The 20,482-nt window shown below is 35.5% G+C and overlaps 2 protein-coding genes across 2 annotated transcripts in view; one reads left to right on the top strand and one right to left on the bottom strand.

Moving 5' to 3' along the window:
* Positions 1–5,295: 5,295 nt before the first annotated feature.
* Positions 5,296–12,035, bottom strand: LOC144344439 (uncharacterized). The gene is made up of 3 exons (XM_085495707.1): positions 11,637–12,035; positions 6,199–6,423; positions 5,296–5,528 (listed from the first exon to the last, which is right to left on the bottom strand). The coding sequence occupies exons 1-3, from the start codon at positions 11,712–11,714 to the stop codon at positions 5,502–5,504; spliced, it is 330 nt and encodes a 109-aa protein (XP_085351833.1). The 5' UTR covers positions 11,715–12,035; the 3' UTR covers positions 5,296–5,501.
* Positions 12,036–18,067: 6,032 nt separating this feature from the next.
* The window catches only part of LOC144344440 (uncharacterized), a 54,390-nt gene continuing 51,975 nt past the window's right edge, over positions 18,068–20,482 (top strand). The window contains exon 1 of the mRNA XM_085495829.1: positions 18,068–18,379. Coding sequence (XP_085351955.1) covers positions 18,068–18,379 — 312 coding nt within the window. The remainder of the gene's footprint in view (positions 18,380–20,482) is intronic.

The following is a 20,482-nucleotide window of genomic DNA, read 5'->3' on the forward strand; positions in this document are numbered from 1 at the left end:
CTATGCGAATATAAAGCATTTTTATTTTTACCGTGCCTTTTATCATTCATCAGTTGTAGGAAAAGATGGAGTAAATGTCTGTCATTCTCGTTGTTGATTTGATGTCTTAAACCATTGTTTCATACGGTCATAACTCACTTTTAGTGCGTCCATTTTGTACAAATGTTGTACAAAAATACAACTGAAATACCTACTATGATAACTAGATGTCAGTATACTCCCCAGATAATATTATTAAATTTTCCTCGATAAGCACTGCGTAATGTTATGGAGAATAATATATAAAATATAGCATTTATTCAATTTATATCTTCATGGAGTAAAACATTCACCAGTGTGATAAACTCTTTCAATCAGTCTAGTTGTTAACATGCAGTTCTAAATGCACTTCCCAAATAAATAATATTTCTACCCCCGGTAATATGATATAAATAATTTTCTGATATATAATTGTTGCACTATGGAGATTTCATACATTTCAAGTCCATATTCTATAAATGTACATTTAATATATCAACTAACAAACAAAAAGATTCATATTTTTTATAAATAATTATATTTGACCTCATTGTTTTTTGTAAAATACCTTTCGGACGGAATGCAAACAAATTGGACAGAACTCCTGACATATCTGGCTCGGCCATGTTCAAATTTAACATGCATCACACACCGTGACAAATGTATGCACATTTAGTTGATGATCCGATTCAAGATAGTCAAACGGTGGCCATTTTATTTCTAATATGTTTAGCTTCCGTTCTGAGTTTTACTGCTTTGACAGCATATTCCCCCCAAGTATCACAATGCACAATGTTTCAAGTTTTTGTTCTAGGGCATACACTTATTAGTTTATAGGGGAGGGGTATACAAAATCATGATTTGCTCTACAATGGGCTATGATGTTAACCATTTGGTCAACACAAACACTGCGATAATTTTGTCAGATATGAATTAAAAGTCCCTTGTTTAATATACCAACAACCGTTACGGTGAATAATCTGCCTACAAGAGAGCTTTCCGTATTTTCTTATACGATGTGTTGGTACTTTAGCAGTCAGTTAGGACTCCGAATTTGAATAACCACACCTCCATCTTTCTGTTTTTTGTAATGATTGTCATATCATAACACAAGGTTTAATTACGAGGATACCGCAAAGTATACACGAAGACAGCACAGTGGAAGTATTGACCGACGCGTAACACTGTGGCAAAATGGTCTATGGACTCGGAACATCAGGATGGAACATCGCCGCGTGCATGGAGAGCAGGCCTGCACAGTGGCGGATCTAAAGGGGGGGGTCTTGGGGTCCGGACCCCCCGTTGAAAAATGTATTCAATTTGTTTTTGTATAATATAAAAAAATCATTAACTTAGTCTGGGGATTTTAAAGTTTGGACCCCCCCCCCATAAAAAAAATCCTGTTTCCGCCCCTGCTGCACGTAATACACTAACATTGGAAAGAAACAACGTTCGGTATTTAGCTTGGGAAGAAACATTAAACACTAATTTCACTCAAATGAATTTCCTAACGTCTCCGTTTATCTTTTTTTTCTGGTGAATATTTAATAATATTTATGGCTTGAACGGATTCTCCGCGTCTGACATATAACAAACATAGCATCTGGTAGGTTTTTAAAGTTAATCATTTATTTAAAATGTAATTGTTTGGCATCCTTCAGAGTCAGAGCGGAAACATTTTATTAAACCGCCGAAAGGAACGTATTCGAATATGCAAATGAGTGGTATGCGAATCGGCTTTGTACAATCATGATGAACGCAGGTAATGCCTGTAATGCGTTTCGAACTGTCCTGGGCTAGACTTTTATACAGTCTTTTGTCTATTTTTGGGTGATTTTTCAACAAAATAATATAGTATCAAGTGTATAAATGTCGAAAATTGGGTTACCGCGAAATTAACACGAAGTTTCGGCCTTTTCACCGACTATGATTGCGAGGCCGCCCGACAGAAATCACGAATACGGCCACTGAGGGCGTGCTACAGGGAGTGTCAGATCCATCAGAGGGTCATCATTAATCTCCAAGACATGGGAAATTCAAATCTTATATTACTCTAACGTTCAACAAAACTAGCCTGAAAATTGAGTCAATTTAACATATTTTGAGAAAGTATTGTGCAAAAATGGAAAAAAAAAATCATTTCATTTTTATAAATAATCATTTCCATTGTGACAGGTCTGGATAAATTCTTTTGAAAAATAAATAAATTAGTGATTCTATGTTTATGGTGCGATTACATTGAAAATTAAAAAAATATGAAAACACAGGAAAATACATTAAAATGATTGCTCACCAAATTTTTCTGCTCTTTTTTCTAAAATTTTACAATATTTCTGAAAATTGTGGTTGCAACAGTCAAAATTTGAGTCAATTTTATAGTTTTCACTGAAGGGACTATTTGGTGAGTTTGTGATGAAGCTGATGGTGAAAATGTTAAGGTGGTAAGTTCATCTTATTATCTATGCAAATGTGTTCAAGGGCCATACACAGTGGGCCTGCTGAAGTAAAAGTGAAATACTAGTACCATAAATTCATTACCAGTTCAAAGCAGGGGGGGGTCGTCACCTGCGCATGCGTCAGACGGCCATAGCGTGTAATTGTTTACAAACAAGTGTTTTCCCATGAGCCTTTGCATTTTTAGCGTGTGTTGTTATCGTCGCTTGAGACTCAATTCCCGTTCGTGCCCTCTCGCTTTAAATGCTGCACTTGTAAGTAAAACCTACAGTGACGTAATTGTCAATTAATCAACCAGATTTACAGTTAGGTAAATATTGGCCATGATTATGTTCATTGACCAGCATGGTTATGTGTAAAGGTCTGTAGAATACTATCAGTGATCTCATTTATTGATCAGCGTTCCTACGAGCGGCGGTGGTTGTCGTCACAGTCAGCTGGCGCACACATGATAATAAAATAAATATGATATTTACTATATGGGGGCCGCCATCTTGAATGACGCATAAAACTAAATAAGAGCTTCATTCTCTTATTTAGTTTTATGCGTCATTCAAGATGGCGGCCCCCCCATATAGTAAATATCGTATTTATTTTATTATCACGTGTGCGCCAGCTGACTGTGGTTGTCATGTAGTACATGTGTGATATTTGTATTGATAAACATGGATTTTCCACAATCCAATGCGCTCTTCCAATGGAAATCACAACATGAACTAATTATCGATGACTCCTTTGATACCTTCCAATCACCAAAGAAATTACATACATAAAAGCTTAGTAATGTCTGAATTTGTACTCGCGCAACAGTCAAAGTCGCCATCTTTGTTCGTACAAGTCCCATATGTTGTGCATGCGTGGCCCTTTAAGTGTAGGTGTTTCTGGAACACTATTGACAATCAAGTTCATTGACCGATATTTCTAAGCAATAATAAAGATTGGTAGTAATTTTTGAGAGGATATTCAACTCAAAAGATAAAGCGGAGAAAAAACAGAAAATATGGATCCATCAGAGAACTAGGATATATGGTGTAAAAACAAATTTATTATATACCAAACAGAAACAACACAGCACACAATTTAATTGCAACAAACCCTCAAACACTATATATTGCCTTCCAGGAACACATTTAAATATAACTCATCTGATTAAATAAAATTAATCTATTAGTGGAATTCAACAGCACATTTAACACCCCTCCCCTCCAAAAAAAAAAAAAAATTATATTTCATTTCCTTAATGTAGAAACTTAATCATAGTTTTTGCGAAAGTTGGTCATCAATCTCATGACAGTGTTCATTGGTCTATTATGTAAAATCATGGAACAGTCACAGTGACATATTTTGAGAAATTTCTCTTACTATTTTTCAAAAATCGCTATTTTTAAAACAATTTACACAAAAATTCAGATAGGTTTTTTTGCGCAGAATTTTCAATTTTGGATAAAACAATCACAAGTGTTACTAAATGATTGAATGTAAATAAATTACATGGGACTATTTGTGAATGAAGATAAAGAAAATAGTAGTGAACAGATTTGGAAAAAATGATACAACTACTGTAGAATTCATTTAAATATGATTTGCATACCATTTATATCAGCCAATAAATCAACTACATTATACATTTTGCATAATTAAATGAGGGGATATCATTTTACTGGCATATGGAAGTTACTATTTACAGATGATCCAACAATTTAACAATTAGTGCTACTGTAAAATCAGTGAAATGTCACAATATTTCAAGGCAAATCACACATTGTCATACAAGGCATTTTCTTTTCACAAACTCTTGAGGGCGGTATACACAAAGGTGATAAATTATAAATATATTACACAACATTAGGACGACACAGTCTGGTTCTAGCTCTCTATGCCATTTATTACAAAATTCCCAATTCATGGTACCCATTGATACCTGGAAGTATTTGCATACTCTCAAACTCATTGCCGGCAGAAAAAATAAAACTGGCTTAAAGTGTCAGCAAGCAAAAAAGTTCCCCCCCCCCCCCCATGAGCATGTGTACCAAATGGTATTAGATAGATACTATAGACCCATTAAAAAATAAGTCTCTCATTTTTTTGAATTTACACTATAGTTTTACACTATCAAGTCAGGGTGTCACGTAGGCACCCAATGAATGTAATCTCCCTTACAACTTATGGCAATAGATGAATACCAAACAAGAATGACCAAGCCTTACGTATGGGAGTGGAACAAAATGGCGGACTGTAACAGTTAGGTCATCCATTACCAGGATGATCGAATCATGGAGGTATAAACAGAAATTATATTTCCAACTCTAGTGATGATACTTTTAAAAAAATAAACAAAAAGTCAAAAAAATCAAATTTTCGAAAATCAACTCCTTGGGCTTTGCATAAAGTAAGACATACTTTAGGAAAATGATAGCACTTCAACCCTTTTCATTTGCAATTTAAAAGAACACCTGTGATGACAACTCAATAAAAGTATGCCCTCTATGGCCAAAATTCCCATTGTGTCACTGAACTACATTGTAACATGGAGGTAAAAAGATTGTAATGAGAAAATTGTAATGACTCTTGATGTTTATGCAGAAGCAACATGAATCTTGAACTCCACAATCTATACCACAATGTTGAAACATACCGTATTTCAAGTTCATGAGTGAAAAGTTTTGGCAGTTTTGCAGGGCAGAAAAAATGATGAATGTTGTAAACACTGGGGCCCTTAAGATAGTAATCACAGTGGTAATAATGTGTTGATGAAACCCTAAAAAATCTGGAAATTGTTAGCATTGCTGGCTGCAAAGATTTACTGGATTTGAAAATGATTCCTTTATTTTTTCAACGCAAAACGCTAAGCATGATGGGAAGAATGCTAGAACCAGACTGACTATTGCACAATTGTAAATGTAGACAGAAAACTGATAACTATGAAAAAAAAACCTTTGAGCAAAGATGGATGGATTTATTTCTGTTTAAAACTTAGCAATGGACGGATGTCATAATTCAATCGGTTTCTAACTTCGAAATACTTCGCTTCACCACTGCTGTGAGTAGTTTATAGACTGCGAAAAAAACACGAAAAAAATTAACATGATACATGTGAATGAGATTATTACCTATTGACTCATAAGGGGGGGGGGGGCAAGGGGGGTAGCTGGTACAGTTTTACGGGAAATAAAAAGGGCTTTTTACAATTTACAAGGAAAAAAGACGTTTTTAAAGTTTACGGTGAAAATTGAATTTTGCAGTGAATTGTGTCATCTAGTCGTTTTACAGTTTTGAAAACGTAATTTCCCTGGATTATTCTTTACGACTTTTTTTATTTGGATGTAAATTCTTGTTCGTACCGAGAAAAATGACACATTTTTACAGTGTAAGAAATTACAGAATTACGAAATTTATTTTTCCAATTTACGTTGTACAAACAAAAAAATATTGCAATTACGTTGAACGAAAATAACCCTTGACCCCCCTCTTATAAGGTATGCCTGAATAAATTGAGTGAATGTTGTACTGTATGAATAGAAACCAATTGGCTAGGGCCATTCAGGAAGCTAATTTTGTACAATGCATAAACCTCAGTTGATACAGGCTCGAACAATGCAGGGCTGTTGGTGCGTGTGCAAGACAAACGTTTATATAGCACGTACAAGAAATGATTACGCTCTTCTGCCCTTCACTGTAAATCTTGGTAAAACACAGGTTATTATTCGTATATTCTAAGATGCTTACCGAGTAACGATTTGGTATTTTCGCACTGTAATCTCCCTCTGTCGCCTCCATGAACGCCTTTCTACGAGCGGGATCTTTGTTTTTGTGATATTCACCCCTTGGGCAGGCATTCATTTCGGCGAACTGTTTATCGTAAGTCGTATTATGAGACTTCTCTTTCTCTCTCAACTTAGCATATTCTGCTAGTTCCTGTTGGTTTTGTTCTGCCAGCATTTTACGATTGGCCTGTAGAGAAGAAAAAGTCACATAATAATTGTAATAGTTGTGAAATGCTACTAAATATATATTGTTCAAAATTATAACAAAAACCAAATGTATAAATAACCATCTCTACAACATGAAAAATAGCTGTAATAAGCTTACAAGGGCGACAGTCGTCGTGCCGCATCCTGTTCGATATGGGACTCATAGCGAAGTATACAATGCGTATAAAATACATTGTTTATTCACAGGAAATTCGAACACACGCTGCGTGACGACCACCTCGCTTTAAGTACACTTAACTTTCTTTTCAAAAACACAACGAGCAAAAAATGCACGTTTGAAACATTATGGGGGATACAACAACTTACGATTGCATTCATACAAAAAACTGTCAATTCCCCATGGATGTCAGGGTTTCATTTGTTCTGTTTGATTGACTTTCACTAGTTTGAAATATTATAAAACACACCATGACAACAGGTCATGACAACTTATCCCCTAAAACCCAAAACACATCATCTGGTCACGTACTGTACATATATGACTACAAAGAAGACTAATTATAAACTAATGAACAATTATTTGGCCCTAACTAGGTTCTAAAATTAGTTAGATCTCTCCTGAATTCAAGTCATCTCCGTTGTAAGTAATGAATTTGTTAGGAATATTACTGATCTTCCTAGACAATACAGAGATCTAATTGTTGGTTGTTAGGAGAAAATAAAAGTCTTCCCTGGACAGTAAAGTAATCCAAGGAACACAACTAAAAGTTCAAATCTTCGTTAATTTTACACAACTCCCATGTACATACATACTGTATAATTCCAAATGACAATACTGTAAAATACTTTATTTTCGCTTGAAATTAATTTTCGCTATATTCGTATATTCTAAGACACTTACCGAGTAACGATTTAGTATTTTCGCACTGTAATCTCCCTCTGAATGATTTAGTGAAAATAAAATCCAGCGAATATACCTTTTTTCCTATACCGTACTTTACATTCAACTCAGTCAAAAAATCAGTGAAAATAAATTCCACACAAAACACTCAAAATTCTTTTCAGCGAAAATTAATTCCAGCTAAAATAAAGTATTTTACAGTAACCCATTGTTAACAAACAATGGCAGCCGATTTAAAAATGTGCTCATCGAGTAACTCTTATTTGGGCGTGTTACAACAAAAGCAAACCGATAAACAAGAGGATGAAAGAAAGACATGTCCATGGTTCAACAGTTCTGAAAAGAATCTGACAGAAGTAATTTGCAGCAGTAGTAGCGAATATGATTATATCTGACGTATGAAGTCACCCTGTCAGTGTTTATCGATAGAATTAATTTGTTTCTCAAACGTCCCAGAGTATAATGTATATTGGCAATAAGAATAAAGTAAAATGAACTCCAGTAAGTTGTTTTTTTAATATCGTATGCAGTGACACTATATTTGTAAATATTTAGAAAGATAAGAACCTATTTTACAGCCACTATATAGTTTCTATAGTGTATGTACAAGTCATTGTCAGTGAGCAAGATCCTTGTGAGACAGGATAGTTTTACCTTTGTTCTATATTTATTCATTTTTGCAACAAAACGACTATGTACTGAGACTGCTAGGGCAGTTTTGACTTTCAATAATAATAATCGATATATTTTTTCTATCATTTGTTAGCAATAAATGTACAATAAAAACTATTATTATACATCTGTCATCGTAACGCCATAAGTTACAGTGTGCTGTAATTTTGCGGTATTTTACGGGGGTTTTCATACTACCATATTAGGAAATGTGAATTCCAAATATGGAATGATTATGCGCGTAATCTAATAATAAAAACAAACATGGCTGCCACCAGGATTTGACCGGACTGCATACAAAGAAGTTCGTTGATTCTGTTCTAAACTTTTTGTATTTCGGCATTCCCATGATGTATCCTTGGAAGGAAAAGATAATAATAATAAGGTTATTACGAAGATACCTCAAAGTATGCACTTGGACAGTATGCTCAAAGTATGCTGTTGCATCGACCTCCACTGCTCGTCGGTCGATAATGCCGCTGTACTGTCTTCGTGCATACTAAGAAGTATTTTCGTAATAACCTTATAATACATGTACAAGTACATTAAAAGAAAAATTATGTAATTCATTTTGTATTGTGAAGCATCTAATTATTCCCCACCTATTAATTAACTCAATTACGTGGCAATAGTTGTGTTTTTGAAATTTTTTTGTTTAAATATAACCACATAATAATGACAAAATCTTACCGAAATATTGTTTTAAAGACAACTGCATTAGCAAATTGAGACTACACAAAGCTAACGTCACATGAAATGTAATGTTAAAACCAATGATCAAGTAGTCGCTTGTTTGTGTAAGTGTAAAAAATTGTGACGCATAACGCAAACTATTATGGGAAATAACACATAAAATCTTTCATGAGAGGCCATCAGAGAAAACCTTAGCCCCTCAAGACGGCGACATATTTGAGATTTTGCTCAGAGCCCGACAAAATTGTCGTATTGTACCGTAATCCTGAAGAACTTCAAAAGACGGTGTTCTCTTGGGACTTGGAATGCAACCCCGATGTGATCTTTTTCCACTTGCAAGTACAATTTTAGTACATAGCGTACACACTATGCTTTCAGTATCCACATTTTGACAATGGCCATTAAAAATTAACACTAATGACACAGGAAATGTTTTATTAAAAATAAAAATCGAAGAATAATAGTTACAGCTATTGTCGCTGTAAAAGTCAGTGACAATTAAAGTGGGGCAGTCATTACCTGCGCATGGGTAAGATGGCCATTGCGATTTTACCGTGTGTTGTTATCGTCACTTGGGACTCAATTCCCGCACGTGTTCACTTTATACAAAACAGCCAAAATGTCATTTCAGCAAAAATCAATTTCTACTAAAATAAAGTATTTTACAGTAGTTGACTTAACATAAAATTAGGCAAGCCAAGTTGGTCCAATTAGAGAAGATACATAGAGTGTACAGATTTTTCTGAATTTCTAATACTGTAAATGTAATTTTGCTATTTTTGTCAGTATTCACTAAAACGAAAACATGTGAACTTGTAGAATAACAACTTTGTTCCCCAATCAAGTTGCTGAACTTAAAACCTAGTTAAATTGCTCAAAACATCAAAAAAATGAAATTAAATGTCGGTGTAAATCAATGGTTTTACAGTGCATCTAATCCTTCAGAATACTATAGAATCTCTTCAATTCTAGATCCAGCATTGTGTATACCGGTACTGTTCTTAATGCAAGGATAAAATGTCTCCAAACAACAGCGGATACAATGTACACTGTTTTATTCAGTACAATTACCACAGTATTCTAACTCATAAAGCTTGTGGATTACCTTACCTAGAAAATGAGCATTTGGTTTCATGCGTGTTTGTTTGGCTTTTACAATACTAACTGGCCCATGGCAACTCACTGACCAAATAAACTAATTAGTTGATCAACAAGTGGTTGTATGAATATATAGAGGTCATAAGGCAAAAAGTAAATGTAGGGTGCATGGAGTAGATTTAAACTGGAATATATTTTCTCTGAAAGCTACAAGTTTGGTTGACACTTGTAAGTTATTTTCACTGGCTTGTTGAAAATAACATGCAAACCTCAAGAAGGAAAGAATTTTCACTGAATTTATTTTGCTGCTTTTTGCAAAAAAAAAAAAAAAAAAATCCAAGTGAGAAAGAAAAAAAAGGTATTTTATTCAGTACTTCATAATTATTCATTAAAAAAAATAAACAAAGAAGGGATCATTAGAAAACTTAATTTCCTGTTTTCTGCAAATGTACATACTATATTGCTACGGTATGTTGGTTTCCTTTTCCCTTTTTTTCTAAAGAGCTTTAACAATGTTGTTTAATTAATTCATAATGGCCCAGAAAAAAAAGAAAAACATTTCTAAATTAAAATAAAATTGTGCTTTTATGTTGATTTGCCATGAAAATTTGATTTTTCTTCATACTTTGTGAAATTTCTGTGAAAAAGCAGTGTACACTGACACAAAAGATAACAAATTTTTGTTCTGGGCCTAATATCCTGATTTTCGAGGCTTTTATCAGGTTTTCATCTATTTTTCTCTCAAGAGTATGTACAGCAGAATCTCACTAGCCACGATGCCAGACAACAGTTTACATGCTTATATTAACCCCTTCCCCTCCTATAAAGTTAGTGGCTGTTGATTGGCTGAAAATCACATGATTCAATGGGTGTTCAGCATGCTTAACATTTAATTAGCAGTTGCTAATTTTCAAAACTAAAAGTTAACATTAATACATTTTCCCAACATGCAATAGCAACCGATGAATGAATTTCAGAAGGTTAATATATAAAATGAATTTATAAGCAGCAATTCCAAACATAAATGGAGACAGTGTAGCAAGCTAAACCTGAGGGCTAAACAGTACTGTGGTATCTAGGTTAGACAGTAACATGTAGGGTGTATTTTATGAGGTAAATTTAACATAAGGCACCTATACAAATAGGTTAACCTTCATGAAAGATGTCTATAAAACAACTTGTACAAGGCATTCTTTTTTAATAAAAAATCATCACTATAGAAGGCTGGGTTTCGTGACATATCTACATGCTAAGAATACATATTAGGAAATAATGGAAAACAAATCATTTTTTCATGACTAATGGTTGAAAAAAAAAAAACAATGCATTTTTTTCTTTATAATTAAATCCCTATTAACGGAATTCAAGACTAACAATGGATTCCCTGGTTGTTAAGGGGGTGCCCTAATCATGGCTATTGTTTTACTTTCAATTTTACCACAGTTACTAGAAGAGCCGTCTCTTTTTCACTGTGGCTTCACTGTAAATATTGCATCGTAAAATAATTTACGTCAGACACCACTATTGACACTAACTGAAGTGTTATTTATTAAGACTTCAAATTGAACCCGGTTGAAGGTGTCGATTAGGAGCACCATGGAGCTCTAGACACTAATTAATCGTATTAATGCCAGATCGCGGAAAAAAATCGATATGACGCTACAATTGGAAATTCGAGAACAGTGTGTTATCAGACAAAACTAAAGGTTGGGCAAATGAAAATTAGCAGACATAACAATGCGAACGGGAGTAAAGATGCACACAGGTCGGTTACGTATCAAGAATTTGTACGTCCATGAACCGATCAACACACCTCAACATCTCCCAGTAACGCCCCTTACCGTAGCCCCACACAAAATAAAACATACCTCTTGCTTCTGTTCAGCAAAGTACTTGCGATCGATAACTCGCTGTTTTCTCAGGGCTTCCCAGTGCAACGCCGACATGTCCGAAAAGTCAAATGAACTACACAAAATGAAATGCACAACACTATCGCAGTGACTCGAAGGATAATGGACAGTGTTGTGACACAGTAGTACGCTGCGTCGCCCTCGAACACCTGTCACAGCGTGACCGAACAGTCAGAGTTACTTGGCAACGCCGAGACGCTAGAACTTCCGACGTCTGACAGCGTTTCGTTGTGAACTGTAACTATTATTCACTTGTGCCGAGGTAACTTAAGCGTGTAGTCTGTGCTGATTACGAGTTTCTAGTTCAGTTAGACTACGTAGGTGAAGCAACCGGCTCGTTTTTGGTGTCAATGCACAGCGAACCTGTCAAGAACAATGGCGTTGCCAAGAACGAGGAACCACCGGTCCACTTTAATAGCGCCCTCAAGTTCAGCAGCGCCCCCGCAAATCGGCTCTGATGCCTGTGCTGTAGACTTCATTCTATCCTTCATGTATTCTGAGTGCATACCTAAACTCACTGTGCATTATTCCTACCAGCCAGAAGGCATTTTTTTCCGTTACACTTCAAACATGTGTTCAATCATTTAACATCTATTGGATTGGATGTCAATAAATACAACGCTCAAAAACACAGACAAGAAAAACAAAAGGCATGTTGAAGCCAAACACCGAAAATTACACCCCTTTATGCGTTTTTTTACTTCAGCTTGCGTACCATATTATATTTTATTCAGAGAACTCCCCCCCCGAGCCGAGTGACATAAATATCTTCCATAAATATGTTGTTGGGCATTGACAGGGCGTCACCAAATGTTATTTCGGATCTGATTTGTGTCCCAGAAAAAGCAAGCCCTTACATTTGCTGTCAATTGAATATGGCGTCTTGTTTCAACCAGTGAGTGTTAACTTAGACACAACTGAACAATTCATTCCAGGAATTCAATATTTTTAATGTTTGTCAAGTAATCATCTAAACTATTTTTTTTTTCGTTTGCTTTACTCTTATTGTCATCATGTATTTATTTTCTAATGTGTTAAAATGCACTTTTTTTAGTTGTTTATCAATGTTTTTCAGTTTTGCTGATGTTAAGTATAATTTGTTGAAGTTAATTTCCTTATATCCTACCCTTTGTTATCCAGTTTTTTTGTTAATCAATAAACGTATAATAACCAATAGGAATAAGTTGCTGATATTTGCTATTCTGTTCATATATTTAGTTGCAATGAATTAGATATCTGTCAAAATTCACTGTAAATAGCCATTTTCATCCATTTTTGAGATATTCGGAAGAAAATGACGCAAGGAATCGATTGAGGAATCAATTGAACTTGTTGAGAAATTGAGCGCTCAGATATAATGAAAAGAATCCTAGTGTTCCGGTTGGAAAGTTGACGCCGATTGTTCGATATATTGCACATGAACGTGAAATCGTTGTTCAACTGATTGAGGTTAATGTTGTTCAACTTATTGTTGCTCGACTGATTTAGTTTATTGTTGTTCAACGAACTGATTTCTTTGCTGAATGAACTTATTGTTGTTCATTTATTTGAAATGTTTGCTCTTTACCCGAATTAACTTTTGCTATTCAACTGAACTAATTTTTGCTGCTCAACTGAATGAACGTATTGTTGTTGTTCTATTGTTTAAAATAATTGTTGTTTATCAGACTAAAAATATTATTGTTCAACTGACTGAAACAGGAACTATGAGCCAAGTAACGAGATTCTCTGACATGAGTCTGGAATAGGACTACATTAAAGTAATCACTAGCAAGTGTACATTTATGAGTATGAAAAAACATGCACCGAGGAAACATCACCTGAATGCCGTCTGTAGTAAAATATTACATATTATTAGGGTTCCGCGGATTTGCGATTGTTAGTGTGATGTTTCTGTCGTTCTCTGAATATGCACCGTTGATCGCGAAGTTATGAAATTATTCTTGATGACGCTGAATATTATTTCACTTTTATTAAGGATAAGTACTGGATGCCATTACGACTTCGGCTAAATGCATACACTCTGGCAACGGGCGTTGCTATTGTTCACTGCGTTTCCACGCGTAAGACAATTACCAAATTAGAAATATATATTAGGTACATCCCACCTCATAGATGCATTGGTATGGGTCTTGTTTTCGCGACTCCGTTAATAAAAATGTTAACTTTACATTTGAAGGGGATGGGGTGTTAAGCTGCTTAACAAGATCTGTCACCACTACCACCCATCACCACTGTCATATTTCTTAAACGGTATTACAACTCGAGTTTTAGATGGTGTGTTTTTTGTGGACGTCAAAAACGCGATAACATTTCATGCTTCGAACGTAGAACAAACCATTAGCGTCCCGAAAAGCGTTGGGTGTTTAGGAATGTTCGATTACGTAAACAGACATGAATGAAATTATCATCTCATCCAAAGACAAAAAATGTACGTAATGCATTCTTAGAGAATACGCAATGTCAATTCAAAGGTAAACTTTGCAGAGATATCGTGTATTTACAGTATACAAACTCCATAACAGTCAGAGAAGGTGACACGCACATGGAACAATAACTAATCAGGTCTGCACATTACCCCAAGGTACCAAATGTTATCAAAATCTTCTTTGAAGTTTTTCGAGATTTTGCCTATTGAGGCTGAAAAGACAAAATTATTATGCGAATCAGCTACTTAATATGCATACACATGACCCAAAACTAATCATGTCTGTGCATTACCCCAAGGTATCAAATTTGATCAAAATCTGCTTAGAAGATTACGAGATTTTGTTACACAGACTGAAATGCGAAATTAATATGCAAATTAGCATACACGGGAGCTAAAACAGATCTGAGATAAACACGAACCAGGTCTTTCACAGACTCACTAATTTGTATTAGTGTTTCTTGAAAATTAATGTAGGTTTCTTTCGCAATGAACACGACTTCTTCATCGCATATCGCATTGATATATACCCATCTTACAAATACTTGATTATACACTGTCACAGTGAATATCTTTATATCGAGGTTCATTCATGAAAATCATCGCCAAATATCTAAACAATAATATACTAATTATTTACTGCCTTGTATGACCGCAATAAATAATATATTATTAAAGTGTAACATACAGTGAACGACAGAAACCTGGGGATGTTATAAACATTTTATAGATTAGTATAAATTAAAATGGTTTATTCAAATTGACTAATCTAGAAATGATATTGTATAACATCAATATGAGAATAAATATTAATGACTTATTTCAACATCATCAGCTAGCGTTTCATTTTGAATAAGTGGACAGTCATAGTTGCTAGTTAACATGAAGTCATGGCACACATGAGCGTAGACAAAGTTGAGCTCTTGAATGAAGGGCTGATGATCAGTATTTACAAGTTTATAAATATAGGTACACATTTCTTTTTTTCACTGTCTGTTTATATGACTGCAATAAAACAATACATTTTGTTTTGTTTGTCTTGACACTCTTTCTCAAAGCTCAGTCTTTCTTGTATACCACTGCCTCAACTATCACCATTGTATGAGAAAGTACTGAAATGTCATGAGATAAGAGACTGATGTAAGCATTTTAGGTTCGTTGGCCTATATACTTAAAGTTGCACATACAAGTTGACATTATTCCGATCCTGGAAGGTGTTCTTGTACTAACTCATTGATACATCTGGGGTTGCGGTACGAGGTTATTTTAGATGGTGTTCATGCCTTTACTCATTAAAGAATCGAGTGTCGAGCTGGGGAGGTGCTCCTATGCTCACACATTGAGACATCTGAAATTTCTGTACGAGGATATTTTAGAAGCTAGATGTTCTTATCTTTACTCATTAAGGAATCCACTTTTGCTGTAAGTGAAAAGCTGGGGAGGTGTTCCTTTCCTAACCTACCGAGACATATACTGTTGCTGAAGTAATGATCAGTGAAGGTGTTCCCATCCTAAACCATTGAGACATCTAGTGTTGCTGTAGAAGGTGAGTAGGAGCCATGCTATTGACCATTACATAAAGATATCTAGGGTGTTTGCATCGCCAGTGAAAATCACTGAACCTATGTTAATTTACATAAATACAAATAATGCATTGTACGTTTTGCATTTGTTCATGACTAATTCAATGCATACCACTTGACTTTGAAATGGTCGTTCTAATACCTGTTTTTCTCCAAGAAACATTGCAAATCGCAATAGCCTAGTCGTTAAAGAAACTAACTGCTGAGGTTAATTTTATGATTTCGAATGCTTCCCTGGCTAATACTTTCAATAGTCGAGGAAAAACTTCTCACCAACTTCAGACGTTGCACCTCTACTAAACCTGTCCATTCTCAGCCAAGGTTCAAAGTCTGATTTATATTTAGCTAAGACAGTGCCGGTTTACAAGTAACAATTAGTATATGAGAAAATTATGCTATGCATTTGAATATGCATAAATACAAAGGAATTTTCTGATAGTAAACGGACTACTCGTATTCGAAGATTTAAATAAAATTCTTCCGTAAATCTCAGAATTCTTTACATCTTGGTCGCTAGACGTGTATGTTACGTAGCCTCTATTGTGCAGATGAACAATAATCAGTCCATAAAATATGACCCGGATGTACATGGTGTATCACCAGGAGCTTTACTTTAAAGTGACAAGTCTACAAGAGTTTCGTATACTGGAGATGTGATTTATTCACGCAACAGTGCAGGTCTGCTTAACACTATACAGCGAACGAGCAGTAGTGTAAAACCAAGCACATTCATGAACATCGTATTCACAATCTTAAGCTCCGTAAAAACTGAAAAATACAGATAAATACAAATAACAATAACGTAGCAACACAATTAAATTTATAGTAACGATAGGTATGTCGAATAATAGTAACAAATGACCGTTTTTCCGATCTTCTCAAAACATCTAAAATACTTGATAACAAGATAAATCTTGAACAAAAAGAAGGCAAAAATAGTGTAAATGCAACGGATACATTATGGGCACATATTTACCTCATTGGCGACCTGTAAAGCCTTGGGATAATCGAAAGTATCCGAAATTCACAGTGACATAACAGAAAACAGCTTTCATGTCTAGTATGTATCAACAAACGGCAAAAAGGCGAATGGATACAATAGGGCAAGTCACTTAGAAAGATCAAATAAGTAATGAGTAAAAGTATTCAAAATACAACACAAAATAATTATCACTATCAATAAAAGACCCCAAACACAACAAGGAGTCTGCAAATGCATACAATTCATGAAACAAAAAGAACTATTTTTTATGCGTAATGGCACACCACCGCGAAGGTGAAGCTATTCGATCTGTTTGTTTCGCGAGGCTCTTCCAACATTCTAAGAAAGAACATTTCAAATCTGCCAATAGAGGGCGGCAGCCACACATGGTGGCGCTTGTTGTAATCCTTTATTAATCATCTGCTCACTCAGTCGTTAATGTGGCTGCTCCACGTCTTGACGCACCAACAGTAACGAAGTTCCATGTATTGCCACTAGGTGAAATATCTCTTAAAAAGCAAGACAAAGATTGCACTCTGACGCACATTCATCCCCGGAACTGCCTGACGGATAAGAAAACCGGACACGAAATTGTTTAATTTTCGTTGTTAATGTATCAAAAGCTATGTATTTGCCTATTGTACACAGAGAATGAGATAATAAGTTACTTGTTAACTTAATCCACTGATTGGAATAGAGGATATGACACGTACAAGAAACAAATTCAGATTAATATGAAAAAAATATACACTTATCAGTTATGCGTGATCTAAACATTACGCAAATAGTCGAGTTATTTAAATCTCAACTACCTACAAATTCGTGATAATGAAATTTCATATCCCCAGCTTGCAAAGTATATATATATATATATACGTTTAGCCAATATATATCTTTATCAAATTTACGTATATATAGAACACCCACAAAAAGGATATTTACACAAATTTTGAAATTTGATATCAGAATCAATTATATTTTTGTTCGACTATTCTTATTGGATATTCGGATGGGAAATTATTTTTCATTTATTTACATTGAATCTCTCCGCCCACGGAAGGTCATTAAAAGAATGCCAAAATAGACACATCAGTGAATTTGATAGGAACTATGACATCATGTACACTTTGGATCATTTGAATAGTGATATCTTATTATAAATATCAAATAGAATGGGAGAGCGGAAAAGTGTTAATTTCATCGTGCAAGGCCGGTAGTCATGACTACAGACCTGGCGCCGATATGGTAATAGCGATGACGTCATCGATGGTGACGAGATTTACAGATCATCAAGGAGTTAGCTGAACTCATAATTAACGGCGATCCGACATCGACCCCACGCGGTCCAACCGAACTCTGGGCTTCCAGTTCGCAATCAAATTTTCAGAAAGTGAAAATGGCGACTGAAAAATCGCAAAACGTGTCATTGAATGAGTACTCTTTTTTCGAATACATCGAATTATCCAGCAGTCCGTCGACAACCGTAGGTCACATGACCCCAGAAGAGTCTAATTCAACCCACCCTGAAGTGGAGCAAACTGAGCAAATAATAGCGTGTAATGACACCAACTATGAAAACAATGGCGCCCGGGTCGTGCACCACCAAGAAATAAAGGAATCCAATCATCTCTTGCTAGGAGACCCTTCTGGAGACTATAGAGCCAGAAAAGCCAAGTATATTCATGGATTATACTGTGGTGGCAGTGCAGTAAGTGTAAATTGAAATTATTTCTTACTCGCAATGTCAAATTCACCCGCCATCCTTATCACTATTACTTCCTTACCGAGCTCGGTCAATGACGTCTTTGGCGTGGCAAAATTTGCGCGAGACGCTTCTGTCCACGATTGCGCCGGCTGAAAAATGTAAAAAAAAAATGGCGTCAAAAATAAAATAAACCAAAACATAAAGTCTCGGTTGACGAAATCTAACATCTACGCTCATAGTGGTTACCTTTTTCTTGACACGTGACTGGGACGTGTGGCAAACGCATAACGCTCGATCTTCGATTTGTGTTTTCGTGCAGTGACGTTGCATGTAATCCTTATAGCGCAGTCGTTTCTCACTGTGCTTTATTAAGATCCAAAAATAGTACATTTCACTGCCAAAGATAATTACAAGACCCGCTGCGTCATTGTAGAGTGTTTGGGACGAACTGTAATTACTTCTAGCACACACAAAAATCAGGTGAGACAACAAAAAACATCGTAAAATGTACAGAGCTGTCACTGAAATCCGAACAATACCTTTTAAAATTATATTTATTTTTAAAATTAAACAAAAATAGTGTTTTGAGAAAGTTGCTAATGCCCGACGTCTTTCGTAAATATCGGCATAGATGTAACAAATCACACCTACAATTTTTTTTTCATATTTGTGTGCTCTGCTCATGTCACCTGCTGACCACGTAATAAAGAAAAGAGCACCAGAACAGATACACATTGTTGTATTATAATGTAGAAATACACGGATGTTCCTTCCTTCGCCCTCTATGCGATCGTCGAAAAACAAAAAAACAAACAAACTTAAGTTAAGATAAAAACAGATCACGCCTAAGACTGTGGTTATTTTTTACTATACTAGGAATAAGACGAATACTCTCGTGCGATTTAAAAGTGTTTTATTTTTTTATGGAAATGGGCGATCCATAAATCCAGTATCTGTGGGAAACCAAGTCTAATATGTCAATCAAAGAATGACTGAGATATGAACTTTCTTCTTGATATCGTTATAAATTCTATAAAACTGTATATAACTGTCTATGAACATATTTAATTAAAATTACAAATACACATATTTTGCAATGTTTTAATTTCTTTGAAATGTGAAAACATTCCAAGTTCCGTTCTGCGTAAACATGTCTATAATACTACAATAAAGCCATGCTCAAACATACTGCCTGCTTAGATTTACACATTTGAGATGTTTCTGACATTCCTCACTGTTTCTGTGAAAATTTATAACAAAAGAAACAGTTTTTTATTCACCCAACTTTCGAAAGTAAAAGGAAACCCCTGAACGGCCACGAGCGTAAGCGCCGCCGTCAGGTAACCAAGGGAAATAGAACAAGCAACGAGAAAGTGACGGACCAATCAGAATGCCGGATTCATTACTAGTTACCGGCCTCTTGTGGCTTGGTACGCCATGACACTTGAGGCGGGAACCAGCCAAGGCTGCCACCAGGGTTTGACCCGACTCCACACGAAGAAGGCTGTGATTCTGCTCTAAACTTTTTGGATTTCGGCATTCCCATGATGTATCCTTGGAAGGAAAAGATGTATAATAATAAGGTTATTACGAGGATACCTCAAAGTATGCATTCAGACAGTACGCCGTCACATCGACTAACACTGCACGTCGGTCGATACTTACGCCGTACTGTCTTCGTGCATACTTCGAGGTATTCTTGTGATAACCTCATATTCCCCCGATACTTTGGCATGAGTGTCTGTCGGTCGTACGATTACGCTAGTATCACTGAATTTACAGGACGACGTTCCGTTTTGTGCGCTTGCGCAGTGGTTGCTTGGTAATTACCATTCCGTTCGACCCCGGTAAAGGTTATTATTATTACATATACATTTATGTGCCCTCGGTTACTAAAATAACATTCCCTTGGTTTGCAAAGAATGTAAACAGGTGACATCACAGTACGTCTGCGCATAGCCCCGGCTTTACACACTTTTACAGTTTATGTACTTTTAATTTTGTTGTAAAAAGCGAAAAAGAAATGTGTTAAATTCTCTCAGTGATCATGTATAATGACACGTATTAACTCTTATAAGCAAGTGTCAATTAACTATCATTGAAATG

The sequence above is a fragment of the Saccoglossus kowalevskii genome, chromosome 22 (assembly GCF_978046115.1).
Source record: "Saccoglossus kowalevskii chromosome 22, keSacKowa6.1, whole genome shotgun sequence".
Lineage (NCBI taxonomy): Eukaryota > Metazoa > Hemichordata > Enteropneusta > Harrimaniidae > Saccoglossus > Saccoglossus kowalevskii.

What these genes read in the sequence shown, in the direction of transcription:
- LOC144344439 (XM_085495707.1), bottom strand. Translation starts at nt 11,714, where the DNA reads ATGTCGGCGTTGCACTGGGAAGCCCTGAGAAAACAGCGAGTTATCGAT. An exon ending in TTGCTGAACAGAAGCAAGAG is followed by an intron (nt 6,424 to 11,636) that starts GTATGTTTTATT and finishes TCTTCTCTACAG; the next exon opens with GCCAATCGTAAAATGCTGGC. An exon ending in AAATACCAAATCGTTACTCG is followed by an intron (nt 5,529 to 6,198) that starts GTAAGCATCTTA and finishes TTTTTTTCGCAG; the next exon opens with TCTATAAACTACTCACAGCA.